At 34.5% G+C, this 13,716-nt stretch overlaps 1 protein-coding gene across 9 annotated transcripts in view; it reads right to left on the minus strand.

Annotated features, from left to right (window-relative positions):
• Positions 1–2,298: 2,298 nt before the first annotated feature.
• Atrx (ATRX chromatin remodeler) overlaps positions 2,299–13,716 on the minus strand; it is a 226,069-nt gene continuing 214,651 nt past the window's right edge. For 8 of the 9 annotated variants that reach the window (XM_040281657.2, XM_021734672.3, XM_021734670.3 and 5 more), the window contains 5 exons: positions 9,706–9,855; positions 8,731–8,856; positions 7,694–7,789; positions 7,042–7,170; positions 2,299–6,030 (listed from right to left, as the gene is read on the minus strand). In XM_040281657.2, the coding sequence (XP_040137591.1) occupies positions 5,752–6,030; positions 7,042–7,170; positions 7,694–7,789; positions 8,731–8,856; positions 9,706–9,855 (780 nt within the window). In that variant the 3' untranslated portion in view covers positions 2,299–5,751. The remainder of the gene's footprint in view (positions 6,031–7,041; positions 7,171–7,693; positions 7,790–8,730; positions 8,857–9,705; positions 9,856–13,716) is intronic. The other variant, XM_040281649.2, reaches the window with a different exon arrangement.

Below are 13,716 nucleotides of genomic sequence, written 5' to 3' on the forward strand. Positions count from 1 at the left end.
TGATTTTTGTCACACTCTTTCCACTGAGGAATCCGCCCCTTAAATGTGTTTTTTTTTTTCATTTTCTGCAATGAGTTCCAGAGACAGTAAGAAACAGCTCTGGGAGTGCCTCTGGGCAAAAGATAAAGGAGGTTATAGCTAGTGGAAGTGGTAATTAGAGCCAATTACAACCTGATTTATCTGCTTTGTCATTAAAATGCCTGTCAGACCTCTCATTTTTCCAAACAGAGGAAAAGAAAAGGTACAGCTTAGTGGGGGAGAGGGTTAGCCAAAGGGAAGGGATTTCTAATGCTGTTCACAAACTTACCCTGTAACCTTAGACAAACACATAGCCTTTTGGCTTCACACTGCTTTGCTCAAAGTTTAACTCTGGGAGCTGAAAGGGACTTGAGAAATCACCTGGTCCAGACCCCTGCCTTCTATGGTTAAGGTATTATTATAGTCCCATATTTTAAAATGAGACATGAAAGATCTGTAGAACTTAACTAGACTGTCTTCTGTCTCTTAAGTGCAATGGATTTGATTTTGTTCTTTTAGCTTAATTGTCATGAGGAGAATGTAATTATTCTCCTCACATCTCTCACAGATATGTTGTATACAGGTTAACACATAATAACCACAGAGCACTTTGAAAACACTAAGGGAAGCTTATAAATATAACATTACCAACAGAGATACTAGCACCGTGAATGAACAGGTCTCAAGGAAAAGTAACAGGAATGGATCTAGCTCTTTGAAGATTTGGCTTGAGGAAAGAGAATTATAATCAAATGGACCAACCTCACTTTCTGCAAATAAGTGCAAGGGTATAATCAGGAATAATAAAACTTAAGAATAGGAATGCCAGTAATGGAAATATCATGAAGCTTGAGAGAGTAATCAAAAAGAATAAGTGACTTGGGTGTGGTGGCACACGCCTGTCATCCCAGAGGCTGAGAAAGGAGAATGGCAAGTTCAAGGCCAGCCTCAGCAACTTAGTGAGACACTATCTCCAGAGAAAATAAGGGCTGGAGGTGTAGCTCAGTGGTAGAGTACCCCTGGGTTCAATCTCCCCCAAAATAAGTGAACTTTGGTATGTAAAATCATAAATCCTGAACAAAGTTGGGCTCCTTGGGGGAAAAGCAAAGGAAACAACTGATTTTTCTTACATACGATTTAAAAAGTTCACTATTCTATACAAATTCTAGTGACTTTTTTCCCCCTTTGTGCTTCAAATTGTGTGTAGTCTGGTCACTGAATGCCTGGATTCATTATCTTCCTGTCTCACATCTTTCTTCACCTTGCATTCTAACCCATTCAAATTACCTCAGCCCAAATCACCATCTTTACCTGCTACTTTGAGCATATTATCCGCCTCACAAACCCTTGTTATCCTCATATATTGAATTACTCATTCAGGATTTCAAGGCCATCAATCCTCTCCAATCTAGTCTGTCTCTTTCCCTATCCTTCCCCACCTTTGTTCCCCTTCAATACTATACTTTCTCCTCATATATCTGAAACAAATCCCATCCTTGCATTTAACGAGCCATCTCTCTTCACCCTTCTTGAAAACCAACACGCATTTAATGTGAAGACTACAGGGACGGGGCTGGGCATATTTAATAGGTTGAAGTCTCCCTTTGTAGTTATCTGATGTTTTGCTGAGGCTTATGGCCAAGCTCCTCTCTCCCTTACATATTTCTATCAGGGAGAGGAAGTAAGGGCAGAACATCCAGCAGAAAAAGTGTTGCAGAGTAGATTGCTTCTGATATGTTCTGAGTATTAAAGAGGACCCGCCTACAGAATTTTAGAATTTGCCTCAGCTAGGGGACCACAAGTTGGAGGCCAGCCTAGACAACTTAGGGAAACCCTGACTCAAAATATAAAAAGGGTTCCTTGGTGAAGTGTCCCTGCGTTCAATCCCCAGTACCCCCCCCAAAAAAAAACCCAACAACAAAAAAACCCAATTTGCCTTAGACCTTCAACCTTTCAAATAAAGTTGTAACCTTGTTATCTTTAATAAGGGCCTCAATTATTTACTCTCCTCTTTGGTGTTATGTAATGGTCACTATCAAGAAATCTAGATCCCTAGAGTGAGAGGAGGAAGGATAATTCCCTTAGCTTAGTAGATCAGTGTGTCAGGAAGTTTATTCCAGAGAGAGGATGTCGCAGTATATATCACAAGGGAACTGTATGTCAATGCATACCCTGGGGAGTAAAACTTTTAGGGGTAGGGTGTTATCCCACTGTTAGATACAACACTAGTGATACCAAGAGTTTGGTTACCTGGCAAATATTGAGATTAGACACAGTATATATTTTGGATTTTTAATTTTTATTCACCCCCATATAATAGCATATATTATAATGTTGCACAGATGAAAGCATTTCTGAAATGTGATCAATCCTCTGGGATTGGCTCAGATTATAGACTTCTGAAAAGTATCAATGGTGGAAATTTTTTGATTCCCTAAGGGTAGATTTGATTTGGAGATAGCTAAAAATCACTTCAGAATGAGTTTGGTAAAATATGGTGGGTAATAACCTGCACATAATTTTCAGTGAAATAAACTTGTAAAAGGATTGACGTATTTTACTGTGAGAATAGGTATCTACAGCCTCACAACTTGCTACCCTGAAAGGAAACAAAGGTTACTGAGATAGGTAAATAATTTATTTTAAAGTTTGGTTTGGAATACAAAAAAGATCTAAATTTGTGACAAAAGAGGGAAAATGAGAATAGCTAAGGGAAGTCTGTAAAATACTCAGCTTCTTTGAGGCCAGGCAATACAGTTTCCATCTACCTGATATGACTTCTAGATGTTAAGAAGCTTTTGTATCAAGTGTGGGTTGGTAGCCCTGTTTGACTTAAATGAATGATACAACTGTTGGGAAGCAGGAAATGGTGCTGGATTACACACAGACAACCAAAACTAACACAAACACACATAGGCTTCCTGGTATGTAAATTCTTTTTGAGGTTAGAGATCTCCTTTTACAGAATTTAGTATATTACAGATTCAAAAACCAAACTTCTTGACCTCCCAGTATTAAATAACTAACTGTGCAAAAGAACCACCATTAAATAGGACATCAAAAGCTATACATTTTCTATAAAACAATATGTGCACAGATTTTCAAAGCTGTGAAAATGCAATAAAGAGCACAACACATTTTGGTCACTTTATTAAATGACATTAAATAGTTTTAAGTTTCAACTACTAAACAGCACTTTGAATGGTGAAAACACAGATAGTATATTGTCATACTTGAATGCTTTTCTTTAAAAACACAATTCCAGTCCTTATATATATTACAAAACAGCCTTAAAGGAAGAAGTGACATCTTTTCTACAGTACTCGAGATACTCAATACAGAACTGAAAAGCAGTCTAACAGAAACAAAGGCAAATCTTCACAGCTGTATGATTTCAGCAGCCAAAGCTGGATGATGGACTGAAACATTACTATACAACTGGGACAAAACATATACAGTATCACAATACTAAGCAAAAACGCTTTACACCCAAAGAAATAAAACAGGTTACAAAATGTGGAGAATTTAGCAGGCAAAACTGTATTACAAGCAACATTTTAAATCGTCATGTTTAAGCCATTGCAACTATTTAAAACATCTAAAACAAATATAAAAATGAGTTTTTTAGTATTTTATTGATGTGATTTTGTCTTTAAATATTTGTTAAACTTGATGTTATACTCAAAGTACATATTATGTAGCTAAAATGTCAAGTGAGAAGAGTGTATGCAAAGTGGTCCAAGTTTTATTTCAAACTCTCTGATTTCCAATTAATCCTTCTAAGTATTATTCTTTCAGTCATAGTTTCATCCACGGTGAGAAAGGTTTAGAAGGTTGCCTAAATTTTCACTTCTATGTCTTTGAGTAAATAATTAGACCATGTTGAAAATTCCTAGGTCTAGTAAATCAGGTTTAAAGTATTCTGGACTTGTAGAAATACCAACTGATAACAGTCAGCCAGAGCATTCTGCCTTCAAAAATTCATCTCATAAATCTTTTTTTTCATTTTTTTTAAAGCAATAAACACACATCTGCCCCCACCCCAATTAAATAAATTTGACTGGCTGGCATAACATCCAAATACATGGAATTTGTTAGTTATGTCTTACCACAGGAAGGTTGGGGGGAGGATGGATCCACCAAACCTCACAAATTTTATATCATAAACCTAGTGCTCTTGGATGGTTTACCACTAGTTCTTCCAAGATAAAAATGGAAATCTCTTTATTATCCAAATAACTCAAAACAGTTTTAACTAACATTAAACTCATTCTAATCCAGTGATACCTAGAACAAATCCTCCACCTGGCTTTCTTGTTTTGCGAATTCTGTAGCTATTTCTACTACCTGTCACATCACCATCTCAAAAATGGTTTTACCATGTTGAGTTGACTCCCATAGTCAAAAACAATCGTTTCCTTTGAGGAACTCAAGCAATCAAATCAAACACGAATAAAATTATAGGTCATTTTTTTTTACAGACCCAGAGGAATAAGAACTGTAATGATTTTCTCATAAAACCACATGAAAGGATATTAGATGAATTGATTTGATCAGAAAATTGCCTCAAAGATCTAAACTTAAAAGATATCAAACAATTTAAGAAAAAGTAAGGAAACTGGGGGAAAGGGACATGGTGATGAGAGAAAAGAAGAGCATAGAAGCCAGTGATCCTTATCTTTAAGAGGAACTATTTCACAATACTGACAGTACTGGGAATTGTTAAAGCACATTCCTCATGTGAACTTAAAGTCAGCAATGGTTCTGCCATTTTGATGTTGTTTATAAAACAGGGTGTGAATCTAACAACCACAACTTCAGTGTTAACCTCCTAAAATGCTAGAACTTGATTTTCTTAGTCCACATCCCACTGCCAGCAACAGGATGAAGCACTAACACTGGCACCATGCAGTTAGGAGATGTGCTTTATATTAGTGCCAGGAGAGAGAAAATTCATGTGTGGAAGATAATCCACAACCCTGAAATTTTACCAGTAATTATTTCAGCACATATAACTGAAAATAAAAAAATGGCAGAAAGACTAAAGAAGAAAAAGGAATTCTCTTCTTAGGTTGTACTTAAGGCTGTTTATACAATGCTAAGATAACTGCAAGACTCCTCCAACTTTAGAGCAGTAGTATTTAAGAATATTGCACACAATTCTGTGTCAAAGATAACCCTTAGTTTCTAACTTTCAAGCACAGAGATGATATAGCAGGAGCCCAGTTTCAGACTTCAGTCAAAGGAACATTAAGACCATTTCAATCACTCTAATCAAGAAATGGATTAAGTACAAAAGTATTTCATAACTTGAGGAATCAACTCTAAGAACTCAGCTGTGTGTTTTCATATGTAAAGAACGAATATATAAATCTTTATTCTTTCCTAAATTCATTAATTTTATGACAATTTTATGGTTGCTAAAAGCAGGCATAAAAATTTAGAGAGGAAATCTGTGGAGCTGTTACTGTTATGGAAAGACTTGTTTTCACTGAAAACAATTTGAAATATCTTCTGTACTCAATGTGTGTAAGAAGATTCTAGGCAACATCACTGACAAATGTCAGGGAGAAATGGTATGCCCTATTTAAAAAAATTTTAAACTAATATGGAAGATTGGCATTTAAGGGGACCAAACTATTTATACAGTTGAGTTCTGTTAAGTCATTGATTCCTAAAAAAATAAAAGATCTTTCTATGATTTTAACAATCCTTTAAGCTTTTAGTGCAAAATCACATTGATTTCCCTTGGGAAGGTCCTGGATTTTTGCTTCTCATTGGGGGTGGTGCTCGCTGTAAGGGTGGTGGCTGCATACCACCAGCCACGGACTGATACATTCCTCTCATATCAATCTGCTGGTAGTTAGAAGGATTCATGATTAAATTTGGAGGCTTTGGCATCATGAGGTGACCTAGAGTTGCTTGCTGATAAGTCATTTGTTGCTGTTGCTGCTGATTGTACTGCTGCTGGAGCCTCCTGTTCATCAGTATTCGCTGAACACAGCTGATTAACTATAGAGAGAAAAGGGAGTTGTTACAAGCTCATGACCTGTCTCAAAGAGGCAAGTATCAAGTTTTGAGTTAAAATCAATTTGTTAAGGGGGTACCATACCAAAAGGAAAACACATTATTGTTATCACCATTACTAATTTGATGGCATTCACAGGACCATTACTGTAGAAACCAGTTAGTAACACCATTTAGGGCTAAATTGTCTTAATGACTTGACTATTGTATTGCAAGGAGCATTTAGGTTAGTTGCCATAGTAACCTGTCCTGTACCGTGATTAGTCTCAAGTATTAGTTACAGCACTTTTTGTCAAATCTCCTTTCTTTGTCCTTCTTTTGAATATTTCACATGATGACAGACAAATAAATATTTCAGTGACAAACACCAAAGGGAAAAGCACTTGTAATAGGAATAATTCCTACCTGAAATATCTCAAATTTCCTAAGATCATTTAAAACCACACAATTCTGCCCTGCTTTCTAAGTAAAATTCATGCCACAGAAGTTGATTCCCTGGTGTCAAGAGTTGAAATTTCCCAGTGCAAGGCAGATGGCTGGCAAACAACTGAGCTGGAGAAGATGATCAAGGATCCTGGAATATCCTAGCTTTCTGAAGAACTATATAATTTACTAGAACTACTGATATATCATCCAGAGCTCCACTTCTTATTCTCAAATTAAATACACTGAAAAGAATACTTTTTTGAAGTTGTTTAAAAAATAGCAAAGGTGATGAAAGTCTGGCAAGACTCCTATATAGATATCCAGAATATACAAAAACTTAAAATTATATGAAACATATCCTGTATAAACTGCAAGAATATCCATTTGGGAAGTTGTTGCTCCTTTGTAATGAATATATTATCTTTCCTCGATATTACTAGGTTTTTGACAAATTTTTTTTCTAGAATACCATCTATTGCTTCACAGGAGGGCTGACACAGCTGTCATGCAAGCCTATTATTACAAATTCAAGAAAATTAAACATAACCTAGAGATAGTCAGAACTCTTACCATCTGTTGTTTTGTCAGTACATCATTGTAGATTGCCTCTCTTCGTTTTACATCAAGCTCCTGGCTGGCTTGTCTACTTAATGCTAATGCCTGTACTTGGGCCTCTGAGAGATTCATGTTTTCTTTCCACTAAAAGAAAAAAAATTCTATTTAATCCTTATGGCTGTACAACTGAGAGAAAATAATCATGGTACTTAAAGATATTCAGGATTTTACAAATTCTCTGCCACCCTTCTTTCCTTTATTTTTTTTTCCTAAAGAAAACAGTGATGTAAAAGCAGGGTTTAAGTTGTTCTATGTTGTGCATGGGTTGGTTATCTCTGGAATGAAAAAAAAACTATTTGGATTTAATTTTCATAATTGGTAATTAAATTTATGCAAACAACATATACATCTCTATGGTTAATTTCTTAATTCTTAGATTCTACCCATTTCTCTTTTGTGCCAACATCTATGTAAAATTGCTGAATTATAGTTTGGGACTACTATCCAGTTTACTAGTACTTCACTACTGCAAATCAAGCTGTAAGAATTATATTCTTTCCCCCACAAAAGTAGTAATGCAAACTACAATTAAAAATTAAGACAAATGATATGTGGGGGGAGGTACAAAAATTTGAGGTTGAAATAATACAATTGCCAATTAGCTTACAACAGCTGAAATTATATCTTCAAGAGGCTGAATCCTCACTGCTGTCACACTGTTTGTAGCTTCTACAACTTTTTCTCTTCCTTGGTTAATGAGGTCCTAGAAGAATGTAAGAAATAAGTTAGGGCAGAAAGACAGCACAGTTTTAAGGTATAGGGATCCTTCCTCTTGCCGATTGATAGCACTTGGTTTTAAAATCTTAAATAATTGATGGGAAAAGCAAATTTCAGCTTCAGTAAAGAGGAGTAAAACTCATCAATGCCAAAAGTGTCTTGTTAGGAAAATAAAAACTTGAGTTTTATTGTACCAATAATTCAGTCATTTAAATGACTACATAAACACATTTAAAAAAGGAAAACACAGATTCAATTATTAAACTACTCGTATAATAAAACCCAATCCTAGGGAGACCAGTACAGACAAGGAAAAAAACCTAAGGGAGGCAAGTGGAGAGAGAAAGGGTAGATACCAGGGAACAAATTGTATTTTTATATTGTATGTATGTATGAATATATGATAGTGAATCCCACTATTATGTGTAATTATAATGTGCCAATTAAAATGGAAAAAACCCTCAAACCCAATGTTTCCTATTTAATTCATAATTGATTGTAGTTTTAAATCACTTATTTGACAAAATTGGGTATTATATATTTAGTAGTACTTCTACATTGTATTAGAATATAAATAGGCATGTACTTATCCTACTTTCAAATATTAAGAATGGAATGTGTTTATTTCAAATATTTTATAACTGATTAAAGTGCTATTTCCCTAGCCATTCGGCTGCCCTATTGTTCCTTAATTAAAATAATTCAAACTGCATTAATTCAAGGACTGATTCCCTTGTGCTCTGAACAAGCTGCATTTTACTACAATATATTGGTTCAAAAAGGTCAACAAATAAAAAAAAATTTCTTGGTCTATTCAGAGGTAATCTTTTGGAGAATGTGATATTCCTGCATAGGGAACCCTCAACAACAAGGCATTTGAAATTGCCTTTAATTCATGTTAAACTACTTTTGTACTTCACGTCTTACCTCCAGCTGTTGATTACTCATTGCTGACAGGGCTCCCAAATTGAAAGGAATATAAGGAGTCTGAGCATTGAAAGTGACAGGGGGTAAATTGGTCCCAGTTGGTATGTTGAAACGCATGGTCAGTCCCTAAAAACAAAACAAAAAAATTATGCACTTCTCACATTGTGATTTAAAACTTGAAATTCTACATCACCTACTGGTTTAGAAAAGAATCCATGTTCTAAGATCTAGGAAATTATTAACACTCTTCCACACACAAACAAAACACCCTTTTCACCCGAGAACAAGATCTTATTACATGGAAAGCTTTAACTCCTAAAGGTGTATTCTTTTTTTTCTAATAATTCCCACAGAATGAGGCAACTCAGTGATTTCTGATGAGACTCCTAACATCACGTTAACATTAAAGAAGTTTGGTACAATGAGTTAGGAGTTTAAAAAGGATTCAGGTATTAGGATAAGGTTTCCCATGCTGAGGCACATTTTTTTGCTTTAGTGGGTTGGTGTTTAAAACAAACATGGAATTATTTTAATAAAGTTGCTGCTGGAGATGGCACTAATATCCAATAAGAAAATACTTTGCATTCTGGTATTCAGCCAAAATTTAGACTTCATGGTATACATGCTAAAGCAACTCCTACTTCCAAACTCTAAGCTCCTGTATGTGACTACATATGGTAGTAACAAGCTAAGTAATGCTAAATATGTAGCTTCCTGCTCAACTTTCAATTCAGCAACTGCTAAGAAGTGGGGTTACTACTCTTTATTGCCCATTTCAAATGTGACCCTTTGCTTCCTCACTGCTCTTTCAAATGAAGTGTTTTAAAAATTTTATTTTCTGTGGGTCTTCTTGTGCTGCCCAGGCTGGTCTGGAACTGCTGGCTCAAGCAACTGCCCTACCTTAGCCTCCAAAGTAGCTAGGATGACAGATGTTTGCCCCTGCATCCAGCCTCAAAAGCATTTTTAGTGAACTACCTTCTTTTCTGCTTCATATTCAGCCCAAGCTGCTTTTCTTTCTTCTTCAGTCAACTCCTCCTCTTCTTTGTGGTCCAAAAGAGAATCATGTTCATGATATCCTACAATGTGTTCTTTATGTATTTGAAGAAGTTCTGCAAGTATAGTATCCTGTTTAGAGGGGTTGAAATAATAGAGAATTATTTTCTACCTCTGTCTCACGTCTCCATAGTTTGCTGGTTAACTGTTAAGACTGCTTTTCACATGTCTAATATATATTATAAATGACTTAGGAACAGTCATAAAACATGCAACAGAGTACTCTTACATCAGAATTTCATGTTTGAAATAACATGTTTGAGATGCAATTTTTTAAATTTACCACTTTTCAGTTTTCAAAGTCTTTTTTCCAAAACTTAGAAAAAAAATTTGTTCATATACCTTTTGTGCTTAGAACTGGGTTGATAAATGTTAATACAATTCTGTTTAAGTAAGTGATTATAGTGGATGCCTGTGCTAAAAATCATGGCTACTCCTGTTCATACATATGTAACAACTTTATTTTCGCAAACACTTTAGCTACCAAGCATTATACTAGCAAAAATTAATCTAAATTAATCTAAACAGGTACAAGAAAGTTTAACTGGAATATATAATCTTTATATTTCTATTATAAAAAAGTCAAATATAAATTGCACTGTTAAGGATCCATGAGTCAAATTTCAACTGATAAACATTCTTCAATAACTTATTATCATAGTGCATTTTTTAAAAACCATGGTATCCTGGGTTAGTCTTTTAAGGTTAAAAATCAAATGCTTAAAAATTGGAATAATCATTTTCAGTAAGGACACTAAAGTAGCATTCTGTGTCAATAAAAACATTAAAAATTAAGAAAATCACACATGAAGACCTGAATATATAAGACACACTAACTCATTTTTTAAAAACATTTTCCATGTTTTAAAAAATAAGTTCTCCAAGAATACATATTCTAAATTGTTAATTCAGTAAACAACATAATGATCAAATGTAGGTAGTGGAAGGTATATAGCACATTAAATTAATTCTAGTGATACTTAATGCATCCATTTTTACTACAGAGAAGACCCACATTTGAAAAGAATTATCTTTACATATTTAATCACACCAAAATGTAGGAACATAAATGTCTATTAAATAAGTCAAGGTGAAAAATTCAGATCATGAGGCTTTAAGTTTTCTTCTATACAATAGCAAATACTGACATTAATTCTATATATTCTAACATGTATATCATGTAAACAACTTTTTATCTTGTTATCCCAATAAACACTTAAAACAATCATGGAACCAATTTTCTTAATAGACACAGCTGTAATTGAGACTATATAATAATTCATGTTGACATGTAGTATGTGCTACTTCCTTTGTTAGACAGACTAAAGAGACTGTTAGAAAACACTAAAAGATCATACAGCTGGGTGTGGTGGTGCATGCCTGTAATCTCAGTGCCTCAGGAGGCTGAAGTAGGATCAGAAGTTCAAAGCCAGCCTTAGCAACTTGGCAAGTGCCTGTTTCAATATAAAAAAATAAAAAGGGCTGAGTTCAATCCCTGGTACCAAAACAAAATAAACCATACAAAAGGAGGGCTTCAAGGAAGTTCACTGGTAGAATACATAGATGCCAACTTTAGTTCCTTTGAAAGTTAACTAAGCACTTCTCTTCTTTTTGTGGGGGGGGGAGGGCAAGGTACTTGGGGATTGACTCCAGGGGCACTATACCACTGAGCTACATCCTCAGTGTCAATGGGCACCCCTCTTTTTAAAATTTATTGATATGAGGTGCTGAGAATCAAACCCAGTGCCTCAACATGCTAGGCAAGTGCTCTGCCAATGAGCCACAACCCCAACCCCTTAGTCCTTTTAATTCATTTTTATTTTAAGACAGGGTTTCGCTAAGTTGCTGAAGTTGGCCTGAACTTGTGATCCTCCTGCTTCAGCCTCCCCAGTTGCTATGATTACACGAGTGTGTCATTACACCTGGATAAATACTTCTCTTCTTATCCAGTGTAGAAATTTGGTATCCAAAGGTGTGACCTATGCCACATTAAACAAATTTAGTATCACTAGATCAGTCTCTAAAGTTATTGACCAGGCATGTAGGAAAAAAACACCTGTTGCACTGATTCACTCCATTAAAAGATAACATTTCCTTAGATGTGTGACTCCCATGTCCACCTCCCAAAAGCATGACTGAAGAGAAAGGTATAAATACAACAAGATAACACTCACATATTTTTTAAAAAAGTAACCATGCCAAATACAGTTAGAGAAGTCAGATGTTCTACAATATAACAAATAAATTATAAGGTTTGAATGTACTATGGATAATCCCTAATTTTAATTCTGCCTAGCAATAAATGATGATCTTAACCACAGTCAGTACCAATTCATTTCACTATGAAAGCTACCTAAGCAAAAGACCAAAAGTACTAGCAACCAAATTATTTCAGTCTGTGCCACTGATTTATTCTCTCTATAAAACTGGGTCTTATTATAACTTAGCCTAACTATGAATTTAAATTAAACATGGACAAAATATTTTTTGCTCAGAGGCCTAACAGGATGATCTCAGTATAGCAGAATTAAAGAAAACATCCAACTCTTGGAAAATGAACACTATATCCATTAAGTACAATATTTATTTATTAATTATAACACCACAATTCATACATTAATTATTTTTTATGAAGGAAAAGCCTCTCTAGAAATGCATGTGTGCTTGTATGTATACACATACACTCATATATATCCTTATAAAAATATCTCAGATATCAGGAAGCTTTATCATGTCAGTCTTTAGCATCTTATAGTCTCAAAGCCCAAATTATCTTAGAATCAATAGAAATTAAGGACCAGAGAGGAATATTAAATCTTTCAATCACACAGCTAAGGACTAGCTGGGAATAGAAACTAAATTTACAGAATCCTAACCTAATTACTGGTTAAGTGCTTATTCTAACATACTATGAGGAATGTTTGTTTTCTTGAGGTATGGTTCCTCCATTTCCCAGATCTACTCTTTTAAATAAAAAGATAATCACCTGAAGGATTCTAGTAGGTTTATTTCTCTTATCACATTTAACAATTTTATGCTTTTGGAAGTTTTTTTTTTAAGAACAAGCATATATTAATTTAATAAAAGAAAATATAAAAACATAGACTAACAATTCTCAGAAACAAACCTGTGAAAAGCTAGTTCACTCTTTTACTATAAATCTGACATGCACTATTTTATAATTTTCATCTTTAGGAGTTATTAATTTGGGGAATCCCTGATTTTAATGTCTTCCCACCAATTCCAGATTTAATATCTACCCTATCAAGTCAAATAAAACATGATTGCCTAATTAAGGTCAGATTATGCTGGAGGTTTAGCTCTGCCCATAAAATAACATTCCTTTTGCCCAACTGATGATTGAAATGCCAGGAAGTCAAAACAAAAGTTCATGTGACTTGTTTTCTACCACTACAAAATTTTGGATTATTTGCTAAAATATTACCTCCTTCTTTCCATCAAACCAAAAAAACTTCACATTGTTTCTATTGGCTACCATAATCACTCTTTTCAAATAAATTTTTAAAAAAATTAATGAAAACAATACTAATATCTAATTACAAAACCTAGATATAACCACCAGTAATATTAATTATCTATTACTCTACACATTAATACACACATAGCTTTGCACAAAAATGGGATTATGTTAAAGTGGTAGTTGGGATTAGCAGGCATGCCCCACTGTGCCTAGCTACCTTCTTTTAAAGGCTGAACAGTACTTACATTATATATATAAACTTTATCTATTTATTCATTCCCTTAAGAGTTATTTTAAGACAATAAGACAGTTTCCTATTTTAATTATTATCAAATCTGCAATGAAATTAGATAAATTTTGGTGTATTTTAGTCACTTGCCTATATAGTAATCAATAATACTCAAGAACTTAGGTATGCTCGCCATCATCTTCATTTTAATACAGTACAAGTA

The sequence above is a fragment of the Ictidomys tridecemlineatus genome, chromosome X (genome assembly GCF_052094955.1).
Source record: "Ictidomys tridecemlineatus isolate mIctTri1 chromosome X, mIctTri1.hap1, whole genome shotgun sequence".
NCBI classification, from domain to species: domain Eukaryota; kingdom Metazoa; phylum Chordata; class Mammalia; order Rodentia; family Sciuridae; genus Ictidomys; species Ictidomys tridecemlineatus.